At 44.8% G+C, this 19,557-nt stretch overlaps 1 protein-coding gene across 2 annotated transcripts in view; it reads right to left on the minus strand.

Annotated features, from left to right (window-relative positions):
- NAV1 (neuron navigator 1) overlaps positions 1–19,557 on the minus strand; it is a 213,390-nt gene that overhangs the window by 29,141 nt on the left and 164,692 nt on the right. For both annotated transcript variants that reach the window (XM_006890545.1, XM_006890546.1), the window contains 10 exons: positions 10,677–10,815; positions 9,714–10,011; positions 8,286–8,982; positions 6,742–7,185; positions 5,531–5,572; positions 4,662–4,810; positions 2,660–2,830; positions 1,558–1,610; positions 599–622; positions 409–486 (listed from right to left, as the gene is read on the minus strand). In XM_006890545.1, coding sequence (XP_006890607.1) covers positions 409–486; positions 599–622; positions 1,558–1,610; positions 2,660–2,830; positions 4,662–4,810; positions 5,531–5,572; positions 6,742–7,185; positions 8,286–8,982; positions 9,714–10,011; positions 10,677–10,815 — 2,095 coding nt within the window. The remainder of the gene's footprint in view (positions 1–408; positions 487–598; positions 623–1,557; positions 1,611–2,659; positions 2,831–4,661; positions 4,811–5,530; positions 5,573–6,741; positions 7,186–8,285; positions 8,983–9,713; positions 10,012–10,676; positions 10,816–19,557) is intronic.

Raw genomic sequence — 19,557 nt, forward strand, 5'->3', positions numbered from 1 at the left:
ACATTTACAGAGATTTTGGGCTTCCACTCATTCATTGTTGCACTATTCTCTCTACCCTCCTCCCAGTTTGTTCTTGTCAAGGCCAGTGGTTAAGTTCTTTCTACCACAAGATAAAAATCACTGATACATCTCTTTTTTTTTAAATCCAGGATTTAAAGACCATGGCAGATGTCAACTCATCTATGCCTTTTAGTTAGGGCAGGGGTGAAAATGATTTTTTACAATACCTTAGGCTTAGGGAATGACAATCCCCTCATCCTCCACCACACAGCTGCGGAGGAGGTCAGCTCTGCTGGCATCTGAGCCCAGCATATACACTGTGTCAGATTATGTTCCTTCCTTGGCTGCATTTATTTAATTCATGGCCAAAATAACTGCTTAGGTCTTTCCCTACTTTATGGCACTCACATTGGCAGAAAGCTGAGACGTCAGGGTGGCCACTTTTTCTTGGGACGATTCCAGCTCCCTACGAAGCTTCCGGATTTGCTGTGAAAGGAAGAGAAATACAAACTAATGGTGGCAGAAGAAGCAGAAAAGTCAGAAAGAAAAATGGGCTGCACTGGTGTTAACAAGCAGAGACAAAGGCTTTGCACCCTACCTCAGATTGCATCCTCTCCTCAGCCTGAAGGGAGCACAGGAGGACAGAAAGAGAGAGAGAGAAAGGAAGTTGTTACTATGGAGGGGAAGAAGCAGATCCAGTGGCCAGGCAGAGAACTTGAAGAAGCGTGATTCAAAAGTGCAAAGAGACTGAAATTCTGACTTCTCATCCTGGTGTCTCCAAGGACTTGGCTCAGATCTTATCCAAAAGAAACAAAACCTACCCTAAGCCCCCAAATTCACTGCTGTCAAGCTGATCTCGGCTCTAAGCTACCCATGAAACTGAGGAGAACTGCCCATGGAGTTTCCAAGGCTGGACTCTCAGAAGCCGAGAGCCACGTCTCTCTCCCTGGGCTGCTGGGTTTCACCTACGAAGCTTTCCATTAGCAGTTGAGCGTTTAACCACTGTGCCACCAGGGCCCCTTTCACACTTACACTAGGGTAAAAATAAAAGAGGCCCCTACAGAGTAGTCCTTACTGCCAGACACTTCAGAGAGCAAAGAATTAGATGCAGAACAAATCTCAGGATCAGAGAACATCTCGCAGCCAAATATAGGACCTGTTCCCTTATAATGAATTCTCTGTGAATTCTGTAATTATGAAAATTCCAGAGGTTGAGGGGCACCCTCCCCCCTCTCACCTTGCAATAAACGTTCCCCACTTACCACAGCAAAGACAAGGCTCTACAACAAAGGACACTGCATTTTTCAGAAGAAGGGAGGGAAACCTACCAGAGTTGCTCAGGAGTTGGGGGATGGGACCAGGAAGACCACAGAGGAACTGAGATACTCGACTGACCCGTTCTGCCCACCCCACCTCCCCAACGATGTAAAGGCACAGTGAAGAGACAGCAGTGTCTCCCCCCTCTCCCGTCCCCATGCAGTCTCCCAACAAGAAGGGCTTCAAGGAAGAGATAGGTGGGAGGAGGGGATGAGGGGGGAAGAGAAGTAATGCTCTTACTGAGGAGTAAGTGGAGGAGGCACTGGAGGCCAGGGACAGCACTGAGCCATGAACTGAAAGAGAAACAGAACAGGGTTAACTGAGGGCCACGGGGCCCAGGGTTCTGGGGACCGGCCCTAAGGCAGGAGTTTGGATTTAGATTCTGGAGGGCAAACAGAACTGCCTAGGGGACCCAAATGGTTATCGCAGCAGCCCAGGCAGGTAGGTGTCCGCTAAGGAGACAGGATCTGAAGCACAAAGACTCCTCCCACAATCTATAGTCTCTGGCAACAGCAGCCTGCTCCGAGAGACTCCAGGACTGACGGGGAAGGCAAAGGAGATTTTGGGGGATAAGGTGCCATATTCCCAATGCAGCCATTGCTGCAAGGAGGGGGCTATCTCATCGGAGGTGCTGAGAACAAGGCCTGCAGCTCTGCCTGAGCCTCCTCTTCATAGGACTAGGGGACTTGTCCAGGATCCCGAGGACCATTCAGATGAAGGGGGGACCCAAAACAGAAATGAGGAATATTCATTCTCCTTACTCCATAGACCCCTACTGCCTACAAGGCATGCCTCCTGGAATGAATGTCCTGGAAATAATAACGAATGTCTAGTCTACTATAAAAGCCTGGTCTTCAACATCCAGATGGTCCTCCCCGAAGCCAATCTTAGGAACATTCTTGAGATGCCTCATGAGATGCCTAATTTTCCATCAAGATCTCAAAGCTTTAAGAGTTACCATTACACCCTTTTACCTTTTTATAGATTCTAAGAGACTGGGGAGGAAAGACTACTGCTGGAATGAGGAGGCTACAGCCATGGCTTTCAGAATACTCTGCTGGGTACCACTGAAGAACCCTTCCATGCTTAATCTCCCTCCCCCAGCCCCAGAAATAGATGCTCTGTCCCAAAGCACCTGGGCTAGATAGCAGTACCCAAGGCTTCTGGGCCCCCAGACCCTTCACAGGGATGGGAAAAAAGAACTGAAATGGCCCCAGCTGGATGTTCTGTGGCTCATATACGTGTGTGTGGTGGTGGTTACTGGTGGCAGTGGAGGTGGTGGTGGGTGAGGGGACCCAGCAGAGCTGGAATGAGCGTGAACCGCGCTGGCATGAAGTCTCACCATCGTCCGTGGGGTCTCGGAAGGATCCTGACCGAATCATTCCCTTGGGTCTCTCGGCCAGGGACAGGGTGCTCCCCATTTGGGAGCCGCTGTACAGCTCGAAGGCCGCCTCGTGGGTGGGGATGCTGTTGGAGCGGGTGATTCTTGGCGTGGTGGCCGCAGTGGGACTCACTGGAAGGACAGAGGGAAGGGGACAGGAGAGGGTGGGGGAGGGCAGGAGAAGAGGCGGGGTCATCAGCTCTCCAGTCCCTCGGGGAATGGAGCACCAGGAGCATGAGAGGCGAAAGGTGAGAGGGCAGGAGAGGAAGGGGCAGGGGGGGCAGTGGGAGTGTGCAAGCAGCTGGTGGTGAGAAGTGGGGTCCCTCACGGGGAGATCGAGCCCTAACGGAGAAGGACTCTGCCCTCTGAGATTAGCACTTTTCCTCGGCCCTGCCTGCCCTTACAGCTCGTGCTTTTGAAGGTCAGGCTGGGGGCCTCGCAGCTTACGTGAAACCTTCACATCGCACGGATGTGTCAATGAAAATGGGATGCTGTGGTTCTCTACAATACAGCTGGCAGCTTGGGAGGACTGAGAATTCCAACCAAGACTCAAAAAAAGCTGAATGATGTAAAAGAGCCAGAGAAGGGGACTCAGCTGAGGGATCCAGTGGGCTCAGCATCAAGGAAGAGGGTCAACCGCTTCTCACAAAGCAGTGACTTTCTCGGTTCCTCAATCAGTACTTAAGCACCCAGGACCCTGGCTCTTTCCTTAGTATTCTCCTGGCCGGCAGGCCAGACAGAGCAGGTGGAAGAGGCAGGTCGGCTTGTGCGATCTGCTCTAACGCTGGGCTCATCTGTATTGTGCTGACCTGGAGAGCCTTTCCCTTCACACCTGACTGGGACAGGAGCCTTTCAGAGTTGATACCCATACGGAACCACCCTGGGTACTCTTTTGCCTTCATACAGGTAGACAGCTGTGTGGTCCATTCATAAAGACCTGTACAAATTTCATAATATTTCTCTCTCTTGTCCCTTTTCACATCACTAAGGTGTTTATTGTTTAGTCTAATCCCTCCTCCTGCAGTGTAAATGCATTTCCTCCTGTTTGGACTAAATGGAGATCGAGAACAAACTGACCACAGCCTCCATTTAATAACCCTTCAGACCAGGTGACCTTTCCATTATGGATCATTCCGTTCTCTAGGCCAAATTCTTAGAGCCTGCTTCCTAGTTTTCCCACAAATTCCCCACAATCATCACACAGGCATGCCCTCAGATCCTTGGCTTTTCCTTATACTTTTCTTCTCTTGGCTGAAAGGGGAGATGAGTTCAGTGATAAACCACAAGCAAACAACAGATCTATCCATAGGATGGCCTAGCAGGAGTTCTATCAGGCCAGTCATGACTGCTGCTGGGCTTCTGTGCTAGAGCCAGGCCCTTGTCTGAAGCTTCCTCCCTTCCCTGTCTCTGAATCATGGCATTGTTTCCTTCTTTTCCAGCTCCCCCTTCTCCTTTGGCGTTAGAATAGATGTGACCAGGACATGCCTCTTGGCTCTTCCTTCAGGGCTAGGAAGGACCCGGCTTAGTCAGAGCAGTTGGGAAATGTGGGCTTCTCTGGCTTTGCAATCAGTGACCTTTTCCTCCTCCCACCTCACCAGCCTGACACTTTAGAACTGCCCTTTCACCAGCTGGCCGTGGCACCTCTGGGGGGAGGGCTCCTTGCTGGCAATGTTTGATCTCCAGGCCTTGTTTTATGGCTCTTCCATGCCATTACTCAAACTCTATGATCCTATAAAGCCTCTATGGAAGGCTGAAAAGAACTTGTACCCTGGGACAACTTTCCAGTCTAGGATCTTCTGACTTCAGAAGTGTTATTTTAGGTGGAAGTCCCATGAAGCAACGCAATACAATGTGGGTCGATTATGAAATGGCCAAAGCCCAGCTTCCTCGCCTCCCCCTGCAGCACCCCCCCACCCCTTCCCCGCTCCATCCCGTGCCACAGTGAGTGACTGAAAGCACTGACCTATGTTGGTCAGCTGGCCCTTTGCACTCAAGGACATGGAGAGCGCAGGTGGAGAAGGCAGTTCTGACTGGTCATCTGACTCGGGCAGCCCACTGATGGTGTGGGAGTGCCGTCTCTCCTTGGTCTCTTCCTGGGACTGCAGCTGGTACCTGGAGAGGTGGAAGAAGAACTCTGTCTGGGCCTTTATGACATGGCACTAAGAGTCTGCTTAGCGTGGAAGAGGTCGGAGGAAAGCAGAACTGAGGGGCTCTGAAAGCAGGTCACGGAAGACTGGGGAAGAGAGGAAACTGTCCAAGGAGGGAGTGAAAAGCCCAGCATCTTCTCTGGGACCATCAAGAGGGGCCTCATGACCAGCAGGAGTTTCTGTGAGATTTCCCGAGGTGAAGACAGAAAGAACAGAGGAAGCATGGCTACTTGTTCTCTGACGCTCAGAACAGAGCTCTGTGGCAGGTAGGCAGCGGGTAGAAGGAGTTCTAATGGCACAACTGGGTTGTGGTAATGGTGGAAAATGAGGTCTGTCCTGTCCCGTGCCTGTATGGGTAACCCCAGAGGCAGTCTGTGCTTCCTCAGACTGTGAGGGAGGAAAATTACAGAGATGAGGTTCAGCTCGGAACGAGCCAACACAGGCCGGTACAAGTTAAGTGTATGATTCCTGTGCGTGAACGTGTTTCTCCCCTCTCATCAAGAAAGAACACTTGCTCTACGGCTGACTCACGTCAAATGTTAAGTTTGGGTCAGGTGCTTGAAGGCGTTTGTGTAAGACCACATACAAGTGACTGGGAAAGGTCAAGTTAGGATTTTTCATACGGAGAAGGAGTCCCTGGGAGATGGGAAAGGGAGCAACCCAAACAAATCTTTTAACAAGTTACCTGAGCCCTTTCTTGGGAAGGGTGTTCCGATCTCGCTGATTACTGGGGAGAGAGAAAGAGGGACAGTGAAACAGTGAGCTCGTCTTGAGGAACCAGAGCTTGGGAGCAGGGTGTTAAGGGATGCAGGTCCTCACACTTTCAGCCCTTTGACCCCTGGAAACAAGCCGAGAAGACAACCACAGCCTGCTTATTTGCCTCACAACTTAAACATTTTCTCTGAAATTCTATTTCCCCCTATTCTATTTAGGATTCAAGGTGTGGTTGGCTAGTTGAATAATCTACCCACGGTAGAAAACAAGGTGTGATAAAATATAAACAATTTTGGAATAGAAAGAAAGGCCATGTTGGGTCTCAGGTCAAACGAATTTTAAGATGGTATAAGTCATTTAATGTCATTTTGCAGTAGAGTCCTTATGGGAGTTGTCATTTAAAAAGCTAAACAAAAAAACAATGAAAAAACATCTTTCCTACCTATCTCATGATGCGGCTGTGAAGCAAGTAAAATGACTTCATATATGGGGAAATTCTTTGAAAAACCACAGTGTGGCTCACAATTCAAGACTAAAATTAATGAGAAGGAGTCCTGGAAGCGTAGTAGTTATGCGCTTGGCCACTCACTGAACAGTTGAAACTCACCAGCTGCCCCATGGGAGGAAAATGTGGCTGTCAATTTCCATAAAGATTCATTCAAACACAAACACAATGCCATCAGCTAGGTTCCAACTCATAACGACCTTTTATTGGGTTCTGGAGGCTGCAAATCTTTATGAGGAGATCGCTCAGCTTTCTCCCAAGGAGTTGGTGGATTCAAACCACTGACCTTTGAGTTAGCAACATAATACATAATGTATCATACCACCACTGAGTTAGCATGTGCCACAGCACCAGAGCTCCTTTGATAAAGACTGTTCTGTTGTTATGGACCGATGAATCAGAACCGAGTCACAGCTAACCCACTAGTGGGTTTTCAGACATAGCACACTGCACAGGAGGAAACTGCCCATCTATCTCCATAAAGCAGCTGGTAGGTTGGAACCCATGGCCTTTGGCTTGGCAGTACAACTCCTAAACCACTGAGATATCCCCTATAGGACAGTTCTGCTCTGTCCTAGGATGGGTCTGAACTGACTCAGTAAGTTTCCTAAAAAAAAAAAAAAAATAATAAAATTACTGGTAAAATGAACCAGGGGCACAGGGACAGGCTTACTTACCTGTCCAGCTGCCCAGTTCTGGGGCTTCCACTCCAGGCCAGTTCTTCTGTCTCTTCCTCTGGGGGTGCAGCAGGGGGAGCAGGTGGGGTGGGGATAGGAGCACTGCTGGGAAAGGCACTGGGCAGGCTCATTGGCATCTGGAGGGACTCCATGCTCCTGTGCAGGCCTGAGAGTTTAGGGTACATGCGGGTCTCCTTTGGGACACTGAAACCGCTCATCAGCTCCAGGCCCTGAGAGAAGCTGGCTGAGTTAATATTGAGGATGGGTGCGGGACTCGGGGTGAAGCAAGAAGGGAGTGGGGCCCCAGTCGCTGAGCTTGTGGCATGCAGATCTGGGACCTTTGAAGCGTGGGTGTCACTGGAAGATGGCAGATCCAGACTGTTGGAGTTGACCTTGTCTAGATTGGCTAGTGAAGGTGGCTTGACAAAGCTCTTAGTTGTGGCCCTGAGAGAAGTCAATACAAAAAAAAACACTTAGAATCAAAGAAGGCAGATGAGACCTTAGAGAAAGGCTAGTCCAATTGCCTCAGTTTCTGACTACTCATTAAATACAGACTGTTAGGAAACACATTGGAAGAAAACTCAATACAGGTGGTAGTCCCAACTGATGACATATCTGAGCTATAATGAACTGAACAATTGTCTTTTTTCCTTTTTGCATGAATGAATCAGAACCAAATGGATGGCAGGGGGGTGGGCTTGGCTTTTTGTCATTAGTGATATGTATCACATACAACATTTCAATGTATACTTTGCTGATATCATCAGATCCCTAAATCTGTAATGTTCCCAAACCCCAAAGATCAGATTTATAAGGATTCTGTTTTTAAAAAGATGGCTTATATCAGAACTGATTCATATGGAGCTGTTGGAACAGAATCTCAATTTAAGTCAGGACTACAGATTTGTCCTGGAGAGGGTGAATCAAGCTGCTCCTTGGCGGTAAGGATTTTGAAGCTCCATCTCACATACTTTGGGTATGTGGCCAGGAGAGACCAGTCCTTGGAGAAGGACATCATTTTTGAAAGGGTGGTGGGACAGCCCAGGAGGAGAAGAACCTGGATAAGATGGATTGACACAGTGACTGGAGTAATGAGGGTAGGTGTGTCTGAGACAATGAGGCAGGGTTCAGACCCACTCTGTGTGTGTGTAGAGAATGAGTCAGTCACTATGAGTTGCAGGTGATTCAATGGCACACCACAATCACCTGGACCTTACTCAGGGTGCTGTTTGTCTAATTAGGGAGGCAGCCCATCAGAGAACAAGTACATCTCCATATACATGGGCATGTATGTGTGAAGTAACATAGTAAGACCACCCATACACAAGCTGAAGGCAGGGGAAAATTGATCAAGAAATAATACAGAGGAGGTGAGTTTTGTAATATAGTTTTGAAAGAGGGAGAAGGATGCTGGCATAGAGGAAGGTGAGAGGAACAAGCTATGCAACACAGAAGACAAGGGTGGACAGGTAATGCTGTGCGGAGTCCATGGAGTGCAGGGATATGTAGAATGAGAGAAGGAGGAAGCTGCCCAGCGTGGGTACCTGAGAGGAGTTGGTGGCAGCTCTGCTAACTTAGTGGCCGGGGAGTGGCTTGCTTGGTTCTTGGGCGTACTCTCTGGGGAGCCAATGCTCTTCAGGGAGATGTTGTCTGAGTCCAAGGCCACGGCCTTGGCTTTGGCTTTCTCCTTTTCCCGATCTGTCTGATTGACAGGTGCTGGCGTGGTGCGCCCACTGGGAACCTTGGAAGGCTCCTTCAGTCTGGAGGGAGTAAGGGCTCCTCCCTGCTTGGTGCTGAGGAGACTGGGGTCAATGCTACTACTAACAGGGCGAGGTCCACTCCGCCCACCAGTCACGCTCATGGAACTTGATTTGGCTGGCCGGGGCAGGCTGCGGTACTGGATGTTGGAGCGGGCTCCTGGAGCCAGGAATCCAGGTTCTGCGCTGGTGGACACATCTAAGCTAGTCTTGCGTCCATTTATTGGCTTGACAGGGATGCCTGAGGACTTCTGGATCTTGCTCAGAGTGGCTGAACTACCAGTCTGCATGACAGTGGCCGTGCCGGTGGCGGGAGGAGGCTTCTTGTAGCCAAAGGATCCTGAAGTAGAGGGGCGAGCAATGCCTGAGGGGGGCTTCTTGGCATCACTCAGGCGATCCCGGCCAGCATCAGAAGAGGAACGCTGGAGCCCGGTATTCTTCACTGCAAGCTTACCCTTGTCTGTAGCTTTACCTTCAGGTTTGCCTAGAAAAGAACAAGGATGAAGTAAAACAAGATTACATGAAACGGGTCAGTATGTTGCAAGATTTTAAAGAACTAAATATGGTACTAGAGAAGCTGATGCGTCTCCTTCTGGCCAGAGGACAGACTTTGAGTGGGCATGCCTAGAATTTTGCTATCGTTTTCTGCTCCCAAAATAGGATAGTCCATATTGGTAAAAACGGTGAGTGAGTGCCAAAGATTATCAGGAAGACAGTATATCTAAGAGCTGACCAAGGAAGAGGGAAAAAAAGGAAAGAAAACACACACTAGTAATTAAAGATTTATGGTAAAGGATTAAAATGCAAAGTTTCCTCCAGGCCAACTTTAGGTAGACTAAAAATGTTATAATAATTTGATTTATCATTTTTATAGGAGCTCCCTAGGATATTAGTTAAGAACTTTGTGAAGGAAATAAACAAGCCAGATTACTTGGACATGAGAAGAAATAAATTCAAAGTGTGGAAGTCAAACTAGTCTGTGAACATATCTTACTTCCTTTATATCTCAGTAACTGTGTAATTTTGACCCAGTCATTTACTTTTTGGGTTTTTATGACGACCTCTGTAAAACGCTTGTCTTTTCTATCTTGTGGGACCAAAGATCAAATAAGGCTAAAACACTAGGCAAATGTTCGCTATCATCCTATGGGTCATGGACTATTAAGATAAGGAACAATCAAAGAAACCGCCTTAGTCCCTTTATTCCATGCTCACCTGCAACTTTGAGGGCACTCTGAGCTGTATGAGTGATGGGGGAAGTGACAGCGACGGGCGGAGTCTTGCCCTTTTTCAGGGATCCAGGGTGCCCCAGGCTGATGGGCTTCTTCAGTTCTCCAACCTTGGATGCATCATCACAACTCTCAGGCCGCTCCCTCCGCCACTTGGAAGTCCCGGGCTCCATCTTGAGGCTCCCACTGTCGTACTCCAGTTTTTTGGGGGTTTTCTCTTCTGATTCACTAAACCAATTCAACCCACTTTCTGCTAGCGAGCGTTTCTCTGAATCTGTGCGTAGCTAAGGAGAAGAGAAAAAGACAGAATGAGACACTGATTGGTAGATGGGGGACGGACATTCTAGGGGAATTATTTTAGTTGCTAGTGACACTGCTCTTTACAAAGTATTAAATCAACCTAAGATTTCTATCCATAATACTAAGGTTTCAGAAATATGACATTATACCTATCTATCTAGCTAGGTTTCATTTCCTTCTTCATCTGGAATAGCTCTTACAAGCATCATTCTAAATTGACATCACACTAAATAGAGGCACCACTCACTATGACACTATGACGTGGTGGTGGTTATTAGCCGTCATGGGGTTGGACCCAACTCATGATAATCCTGTACAAAAAACAGACTAAACCGCTGTAATCCATGGGGTTTTTCATCAGCTGGTCTTTTGGTTGTAGATGGCCATGTCTTTCTCCCTGTTCCACTGTAAGGGGTAATGGCTAGAAATCAATCTTGAGTCTCCTCCATGAAAGGTGAGAATTATACCTCTGCACCACCACTGCCCTGTAATGTCCAGGATAGCCACAGGTATTGGTTCATGCTCCGAAGGAACCTGGGCCAAAGGCACTTGGGTACTGATCCCCTGGAGTGAGTGGCAGTATGTGTCAGTGTGTCCATGGGGACTGCCAAGTGTTTCCGCAGACCAGGGCACCTGTAAACCAACGTACCACTATCGTTGAATTTCTGCGAGAAGCGGTGGGAGTAGTTGGGAGGGAGTTGAGTGAGGAGCTGGCGTTGAACTCTTCTGAGCTGAGGTTGTCTGAGGCATCGCTGAGCCCACTGCTAATTGAGCTGCTTTCATCCCAACTGCAGAACAAGAGAGAAGAAAGCAAGTAGTTAAAACAGAAGCCAGGGCAAGAAAAAAGGTTGACCAAAGAATAGTTCTCTCTCATTTTAGAGATGAGAAAAAAGGGAGAGGTGTTGCAGTCAGGACTGGGTCATCAGTGAATTACAGGTGTGACTTAAATGTCTAAGTTTTTGGGAAAGGTTCTTTTAGAAAGGGAACAGGCTCTATCTTTTTCTGGCAAAAGATGCTGTATTTCCTTAACAGAAAGACATACAGATAAGGCAATTTTTTTGGGATCAATTTAATGATATAAATGAATACCCTCTGCTTATAAGCAGCCTCTCTATCCTTACATCACTGTCTTTGTTTATTCTTAGTTGTGTTCCCTGAGTAGCTACCTTTATGAAATGTCTTCATATCTTCTAATGAAAAAGACTTATCTTCTTTAAAATCCCTTTCACCTACCATTTCTCATTGCTGCCCTGTTTATACAAATTATCGTCTGCTGTGATTTCCCAAATCTTTTAGTTGGATTTAGTAGTTTTATGGTTGGGATCTGGTCCTGCTTCTAAACAGCATGTACCACTCTTCTGGTAAATGAACCAGGCTTAATGTATTGTGGCCAGCTGGAGGTGCCAAGTTTATGCTGAGTGGTTTTGTTTCTCTGCCAATGACTTGAAATATCAGGTTAGTGTATGTCTTAGTTATCCAGTGCTGCTGTAACAGAAATACCACAAGTGGATGGCTTTAACAAACAGAAATTTATTCTCTCCACGCCCCCCCTTTTGTGTGCTGTCGCATCAGATATGATTGGCACCGGAGAAGATTGCTCCTCCTTCAACAGTGGAGCATCTGGTGGATTCAAACTGCGTGCCTTTGGGATCGTAGTGCTGCTTCTTGCCACTAGGCCACTAGAGCTTCCTTGAAATTTTTTCTCTTACAGTTTAGAAAGCCTGAAGTCTGAATGCAGGGTGCTACCTCTAGGAAAAGGCTTTCTCTCTCTTTTGTCTCTAGGGGAAGGTCTCCACCACCTTCTGACACAAGTACGTTTAGAGTTCTTAGTAGATCTCCATGTTTCTTGGGTCTAGGAGGTTCTCAGTGTAGGGACTCTTGTTCCAAAGGATGCATTCCACTTCTGGCTCTTCTTATTTTGAGTCGGTATTCAGGTACCTATCTCTCTCTTTGCTTTTCTCTTCTTTAATCTCTTGTAAGATGAAAGGCGATGCAGGCCACCACCCATGGAGGCTCTGCTTATACAGAATCAGTGATGCGGCCTGAGTAAGAATTGTATTCCATCCTGACCCCCTTCCAACTGATGGGCTGATTACCTCAGGTTACTTCATGGGAGATTATTACATTATAATAACTGTCAAACCACAAAAAAATCATGACCAAGACAAGCTAACACAGATCTTAGAGGGCCTGGTACTATGTCAGGAAATGAAAGAAGTTATTGTTAAGCATTTGTAGCTGCATATCTTTATACAGAAAACTGTGGTCCATGTGCTAGGGTGTTCAGGTGCCACAGCACATAATGAGATGATCTGTTAACCCAAAGGCCAAGTGTCTTTCGTGGTCTGAATTCACCAGTGACTCCATGGGAGAAAGATTGGCAGTCTTCTCTCCTTGTGATTTAGCCTCTGAAACTTGATGGTGTGTTGCTGAGAGTAGGAACTGAGTCCATAACCCTGAATTTTTTTTAGTCTGAGTTCATTCACTAAGTAATCGTAACACTGTATTCATCTCTTTGAAGCTTAGGTTCAGAATGATTCATTTGGCAATTTATTTTTGGGTTTTACAAGATGCATATAAAGTTTATTATTAATATCTAAATGAAATGGCCTCTTCAATTTCTACTACTTTCCTCTTGTTCTGTTCTTGTTTGCTAGCCTTTTTATGCTAATAAGAACTGATTTTTTAATAATATGTTATTTCCTAAGCTCAAATTCTGTCTCTTACAATGATCTCAATTTCCACTATTTCCTCTAGACTTTCACATACACTTTTTCTTTACTTCTTCTAGATTTTACATAAACCTTAAAATGGAATGCAGGACTTCAGAAAGAACATGTACACACACACAAATATGGTACATCTATATGTACCTGCCTATACTCATAGGAATTAACCTCTAAATCTTTGTATCTTGTGTTCTGAGTAGGCTTATCCATGAGCTTTGCGTGTGTATAATCTCTAAAGAAATTGAAAATGTTTATTGTGAATGAACTAGTATCTGGAAAATTTTTCCTCTTTGATTTATTTTGAATTTTATATCACGGAACAAAAACCAGGCGTCCAAGTTATCTAAGTGCTTGGCCCAGATTTCAGCTGGCCTCCCGCTAATTCATGTGCTGGGAATAGGAAAGTGGGTGGTTTGGACATTTGGCTTGGTGTACTGTGTAGTGATTTATCCAAACACATGGAGAAAAAGCAAAGAAATCATGGAGATCAGAACACACTACAAAGTTATTTCAATTTTAGTACTATGAAATACAACCATTTGAAAACGACAGCTCATGATCTATAATGTATCTTACATTTGTCCTGAGCTAAGATATCACCCACACCTCCCTGTTTTTCAAAGAAAGAATACTCAGGAGGAAAGATCAATGGTTTTATCAGCTCCTCTGGGTTAAGATAAAATCTCTGGCAAGCAAACAAACATTCACAGCATGTTCTCTTAGGTAAAGACAGAGGAAGCCTGTAGGACTGAGTCTTCCATCTGAGATTAATTACTGGTAATCAAGGCCTTGGAACAGAGAAAGCTCTTGATGACTGCCTGAAAAGAAGTCTTTCCTTGACTTACTTTGGTGGAAAGCCTAATACTGAAACAGAGAAATGAGGCTTGTCCTCTAGACAGTTCAGGTCCTCCAGACCCCAAAGACTTCCCACTCAAGTCATCGGTATATTCCCTATACAGACTTGCTTCAGAGGTATTGTGAGTTCAGTTCCGACCACAATCAAACAAATACTGTGACAAAGTGAGTCACTAAAATACTGGCTTCCTAGTGCATATGAAAGTTATGTTTATCATTAAAAAAATGGCTAGAATACTACATAGATAGGGAACTACCAGAAGTTTAAGCAGGATTTAGAAGAGACCGTGGTACCAAGGATATTACTGCTGATGTCAGATGAATCCTGACTGAAAAGAAAGAATACCAGAAAATCTTCTATTTGTGCTTTATTGACTATGCAAAGGCATTTGACTGTGTGGATGGATCGTAACAAATTGCGGCTGACATGGAGAAGAATGGGAATCCCAGAACACTTCATTGTGCTCATGCAGAACCTTTATCTGGAAAAAGAGGCTGTTGTGTGAATGGAGCAAGGGAAGACTGCATGGTTTAAAATTGAGAAGGGAGTGCATCAGGGTTGTATTCTCTCTCCATACCTATTCAATCTGTATGCTGAGCAAACTGAGAATTGGACTCTATGAAGAGGAGTGTGTCATCAGGATTGGAGGGAGACTCAACAATAGCGTGATTATACAGATGGCACAACCTTGCATGCTGAAACTGAGGAGGACTTGAAGCACTTTTTTGCAGAAGATTAAGGAATGTAGCCTTTGGTATGGATTGCATCTCAATGTTAAGAAAACAAAAATTTTACTACTGGACTGAGAGGCAGTGTCATAATGGATGAAGAGAAGATTGAAACTGTCAACAGCTTCATCTTGCTTGGATCCATAATTAACTAACACCTTTGGTACCAGCAGACAGGAAATAAGGAGACACAATGCACTGGGTAAATCTGCAGTTGGGATCTCTCCAAAGTATTGAGGAGTAATGATGTCAATTTGAGGACTAAGGTGCACCTGATTCAGGCCACAGTCTTTCCAATTACTTGCTATGCATTGAGAGCTGGACACTGAATATAGATGACAGAAAAAGAATTGACGCCTTTGAGCTGTGGTGTTGGAGAAGAGCACCAAACATCCCATGGACGGCCAAGAGAATGAACACATATGTCTTGGAGAGCGTGCAGGCGAAGTGCTCTCTGGAGATAAGAATGATGAAGCTTTGCCTCACATACTTTGGGCATGTTGCTAGGAAGGTCTATTCCTTGGAAAAGGACATGATGCTGGGAAGGTTGGAGGGTTGGTGAAGGAGAAGAAGACCCTCAACTAGGTGGATGGACATGGTGACTGCTGCAGTAGGCTTGGGCTCTTGTGTGTCAGGAAGTGTGAAGACAGTGCAGGACAAAACAGGGTTCGGATCTTTTGTTCATAGGCTTGCTATGAGTCATGTTCAACTTGATGGCACCCAACAACAACAACATAGGCTATTAAGCAAGCAATTGTTACTGTTAACTCACAGCAACCTTATGAACAACAAATCAAACCCTTACCCCATCCTGCACCATTATGATTTCTGTCAGGCTCAAGCCCATTAAGTGTGCCAATAGCATTAAGAAAAAGTTTAGAAAATTGTGAGTACTGCCAAAATGTGACAAGAGGGTTACAAGGTGAATACATAATGTTAGAACAATGGTGATAATAGATTTGCTGATGCAAGGTGGCCAAAATCCTTATTAATTTTGTAGAAAAAAAAAGGCAATTATCTGAGAGGTGTAATAAAGTGAAATGCAATAGAAGAAGGCATGCCTGTAGTGAGAAAATATAATCTTACAGTTAAGAAAGTCTACTTGATTACAACAATGAATGACTGAAAACCCTAAGTCTCTGTAAATTTTCATTTAAATTAATAAAAAAATAAAGTCTAGTCGAGAATGTAAAGATTTCCTAGTAAGAAATCTTTGAGTTCTGAACAAATGGAAAATTTGCTATTATTACCTCACTCTAAACCATCTATTTTATGTTTTTATATCTATAGAAAACAATGTTATGTTTATATATTTATAAAAAATGACAACTATTTTATTGTTTTTAAAACGGAAATTTTTTTTAAACAAAAAAGTAATATGCATAAGCATATCTGGTGGTGTGACGGTTAAGCTGAGCGCTGTTAACCAAGAAGTTGTCAGTGAGTGGAATGCACCAGCAGTTCGTGGGAGAAAAGGCCTGGTGAATTTGTTCTTGGAGATCTTGTTGTTGATCTTGTTGAATACCATCGAGTCAGCCCATAGCTGACCCTCAGTGGGTTTTCAGAGGTAGTTAATCACACGGGAGGAGGCTTCCTATTCTTCTCCCATGGAGCAGCTGGTGGGTTTGCACCATATGTCTCTGGGATTGCAGTGTGTAGAGACAATGGTTTAGGAAACCCTATCTAGAAACAATTCTGTCTGTCATATGGGGACGCTCTAAATCAGAGTCAGCACCTAAGGCCAATACATGTCACAGTGGAGACTCAAAACATCATATAAAGATTTAAAGTAGAAAGGAGAAATTCTCCCCTTCCTCCTTCCTATTTTTACTACTAAGTTAACTAGTGTTAACAGTTTCTTGTGCTTATTTTTAAAACTTTCTTATCCATATCTTGGTTGAGGAGCTGTTAGCTCTTTCTATCTACTGAATAGCTACTACCATTAAGGGGCCGCAGCTCATCATCCTGAGCAATCTAGCTAACTCACTCTAAAGGCGGGTCTCTGTTTGACTCTTTATTTTTTTTTTTAGCACAACATAGACTTTAATGAACGATGAATATAATTTCCGGGGCCAAGCAGAAGAGACATCGAGGATCTGGTGGCGGCCTCAGCGCAGCCTCCGCGCCTCTCGTTCTGACTCCAGCAGGGTCAGTACGTCGCCCTCGCGCACGGACCCTTTCACGTTGCGGATGATGGAGCGGCTCGTGTCGTCCATGAACTCCACGCGCACCTGCGTTCACTGCCCTTGCGAGCCAGTCCTGCCCAACACCTTGGTGACTCTGGCCAGCTTGATAGGCTGCACGCGGCTGGTATCCATGATGGCTGTTCGGCGGCGGGCGGGCGGAAGACTGTTTGACTCTTTAAAGTTACTCCTAAAGTTGGGTCTCTGTTTTCCTCAAACTGTTTCTTTGGTGTGTTTTTTACCCCTCTCTATTTTTCAGTTCCCTCTTCTATACTGTCTATTACAAAGATTTTGGATTTTTTATATTGCTTTCAACTTCTGTTATCATAATTTAAATAAATTCTTAAAAAATAGCCAATTGTTCTTTCAAGAATGAGGCATTTTTAATTCTCAATTATTTATCATCTATTATTCATTTGTTTGAGGGTAGAGAAAGCTTATAATCTCTGTATAGTTTCAAGTTCTAAGTTCCTTTTCCCCATTTGGTTTGTCCCTTCTTTTCTGTTATAGGCCTTCTTAGATTTCTGATGTTCCTTGCCTATCTGCTCATACTGAAAGCTGGACATTCTATTTTATTTGGAAGTTTTATGCACATGGTGCGGGACTGGTTAATTATGGTTTCAGCAGAGAGAAGCAATTGGACTGTGTCACATAAGTCTTTTCTTGAGTTGGTCAGTTTTTCTAGAGCTGAATCTTCCAGACTCCAGTTTGGAAAGTACAAGACCAGTATGGGTAAGACCTGAGTTTGGAGGTTTCAAGGTTTAATACACAAACTTTCATACAATTCTCCTTGTTTTAGGTTTACTATCTCTAACTTTTGCCAAGAGCCCTCCAGTTCAGAGATCCCGTGTTTTACTCTCCTCAGAGAATCTCCAGTGTTCAGCTGATTCAGGGAAATGGCCTGAATTATAAGTACTCAAGGAGAAGACCTTAGAGTCTAAATGCTAAACAAAATAGTATCCAATCTTCCTGTTTTCAGTTTCATCTCCTCCTCCTCCTCCACTAACTTTCTCTCAGTGCTGTTGAACTGGAACCAACTCATAGCTGGCCCTCCAGTAGGTTTCTGAGGCTGTAGACTGCATGGGAAGAGATTGCCCATCTTTCTCTCTCAGAGCTTTTGGTGGAACTGAACCACCAGAGAGGTGTCACTTTTGGACAAGCAGTGCAACTCCCTATGGACTATCCCACCAGAGCCACCTGCCACACCCCCCCAAACTAAAGATACTTGATAGCACTCTTACCGCACACTTTCAGAAGGGTATAGAAGTGTAAATACAGTTGCTGCATGGCTTTCCTCATGGCTGGGTTGGCATTCACGTTTATTTATTTTTCATGCTTTTAATTGTGATTTTAAGAAAGTTTACAGAAAGACTGGGTTTTCTTTCATTCATTTTTTTTAATTCTTTAAAGTATTTTTTATTTTAATATACCTTTTCGGTATGTTTCCATTCATAAACATTGTCTTATGCAATCTTTCATTTAAATTGTGTTTCACACAATTATTCATATTTAAATCTGCTAAATCTAGTGACATTAGTCCTCCTGATAATCCATCTTCCCAGAATTTCATGTTTATCCTTGCTGGTTTATGACTAGAACTCTTGTGGTAGTTGTAAGATATATTCATTTTATCAGCAGCGAAATGTCCCTAAATGTTACCTCAGAGTTTTTCCTTTTGAATGCGATGATCTGATTGGCAGCCTTTAAGTGGAGTGAGAAGATGGGACATTGCCTTGCCTTTGGAGCATTATTAGAGAGTCAGGGAGAAGGAGAGGAAGCATCTAAAATTTTTTTGAAGACTCAAGCATTTTAGGAAAATAAAGGCTAGATGATACTATCCCTCTTTAGATGTAGAACTGCTTAAGATCAAAGAGCAAGAAGTCTTTAGACAAATATGTAGAATTTATCCATTAACAAGTCAAGAGTTGTAACGTGCCACTGAGGTGCCTGACTCATAGCCACCCTATATGTACAACAGTGCTAAACCCTGCTCTGTCCTATGCCAATCTGTCTCTGACACACCCATCCCCATTACGCCAGTAACTGAATCAATCCATCTCATTGAGAGTCTTTCTCTCTTGTGTTATCCCCTCCACCCTTCCAAGCATGATGTCCCTCTCCAAGGACTAGTCCCTCCTTGCAATATATCCAAAGCATGTCAGAAGGAGCTTCAGAATCCCTGACTCCAAGGAGCAGCCTGGCTTCACCCTCTCCAGGATGAACTAGCATAGGCAAGAGTAAATGTCTGCTCATTCAAGACAACAAACAAAGAAGGCAGGACTTGGTGATGCAGAGGGCTATGGTATCTGTTGTTTGTCTCTCTTTCACCTATTTATCTTTTAATTTGTTTCTCACACAGGGTGAGCAGCAGTAAACTAGGTCTAAATTCCCTGTGACAGAAAAGGCAGACACTTTCACCGTCCTTCCCCGCCCCCCCTTCTTTGTTGGGTACTGGAGAATTGGATCCGACTGGCACAGGAGGAGATTGCCCCTCCTTCTCCAGGGGAGCATCAGGTGGTTTCGAACTGCGCACCTTTGAAATTACAGTGCGGCTTCTTACCACTAGGCCACCAGAGCTCCCTTACCATTCCTTTTTAATAATCTAATCTATTTACAAATTCAAACAACAATCGTTAACAGGAAACTGGGAGGTTGAGAGAAAATATCTATGCACACACCCATGTTTATCTCGGCTTTGTTCGCAATAGCAAGGAGTTGGAAACAACCCAAGTGCCCATCAACAAATGAATGGACAGAGAAGCTGTGGTATATTCACACAATGGAATATTACACTGCACTGAAAAACAAGGAACTCATGCAATATTATTCAAAATGTGTGACCCTGGGGGACATTATGCTGAGTGAAATATCTTAGTCACCAAAGGACAAATACTGCACGGGACTGACATCAGGGTTGGGGTAAGACTGAAGAAAACTGGATAAATTATGTATACTGCATTGAAACAGATGAGGGAGAGAACAGTTTAAAAGCTATATATGATAGGGTATTATTGTTATCACAAGAGTTCAGAAT

The sequence above is a fragment of the Elephantulus edwardii genome, unplaced genomic scaffold (genome assembly GCF_000299155.1).
Source record: "Elephantulus edwardii isolate Elephantulus edwardi_28Jun2011 unplaced genomic scaffold, EleEdw1.0 scaffold00090, whole genome shotgun sequence".
NCBI classification, from domain to species: domain Eukaryota; kingdom Metazoa; phylum Chordata; class Mammalia; order Macroscelidea; family Macroscelididae; genus Elephantulus; species Elephantulus edwardii.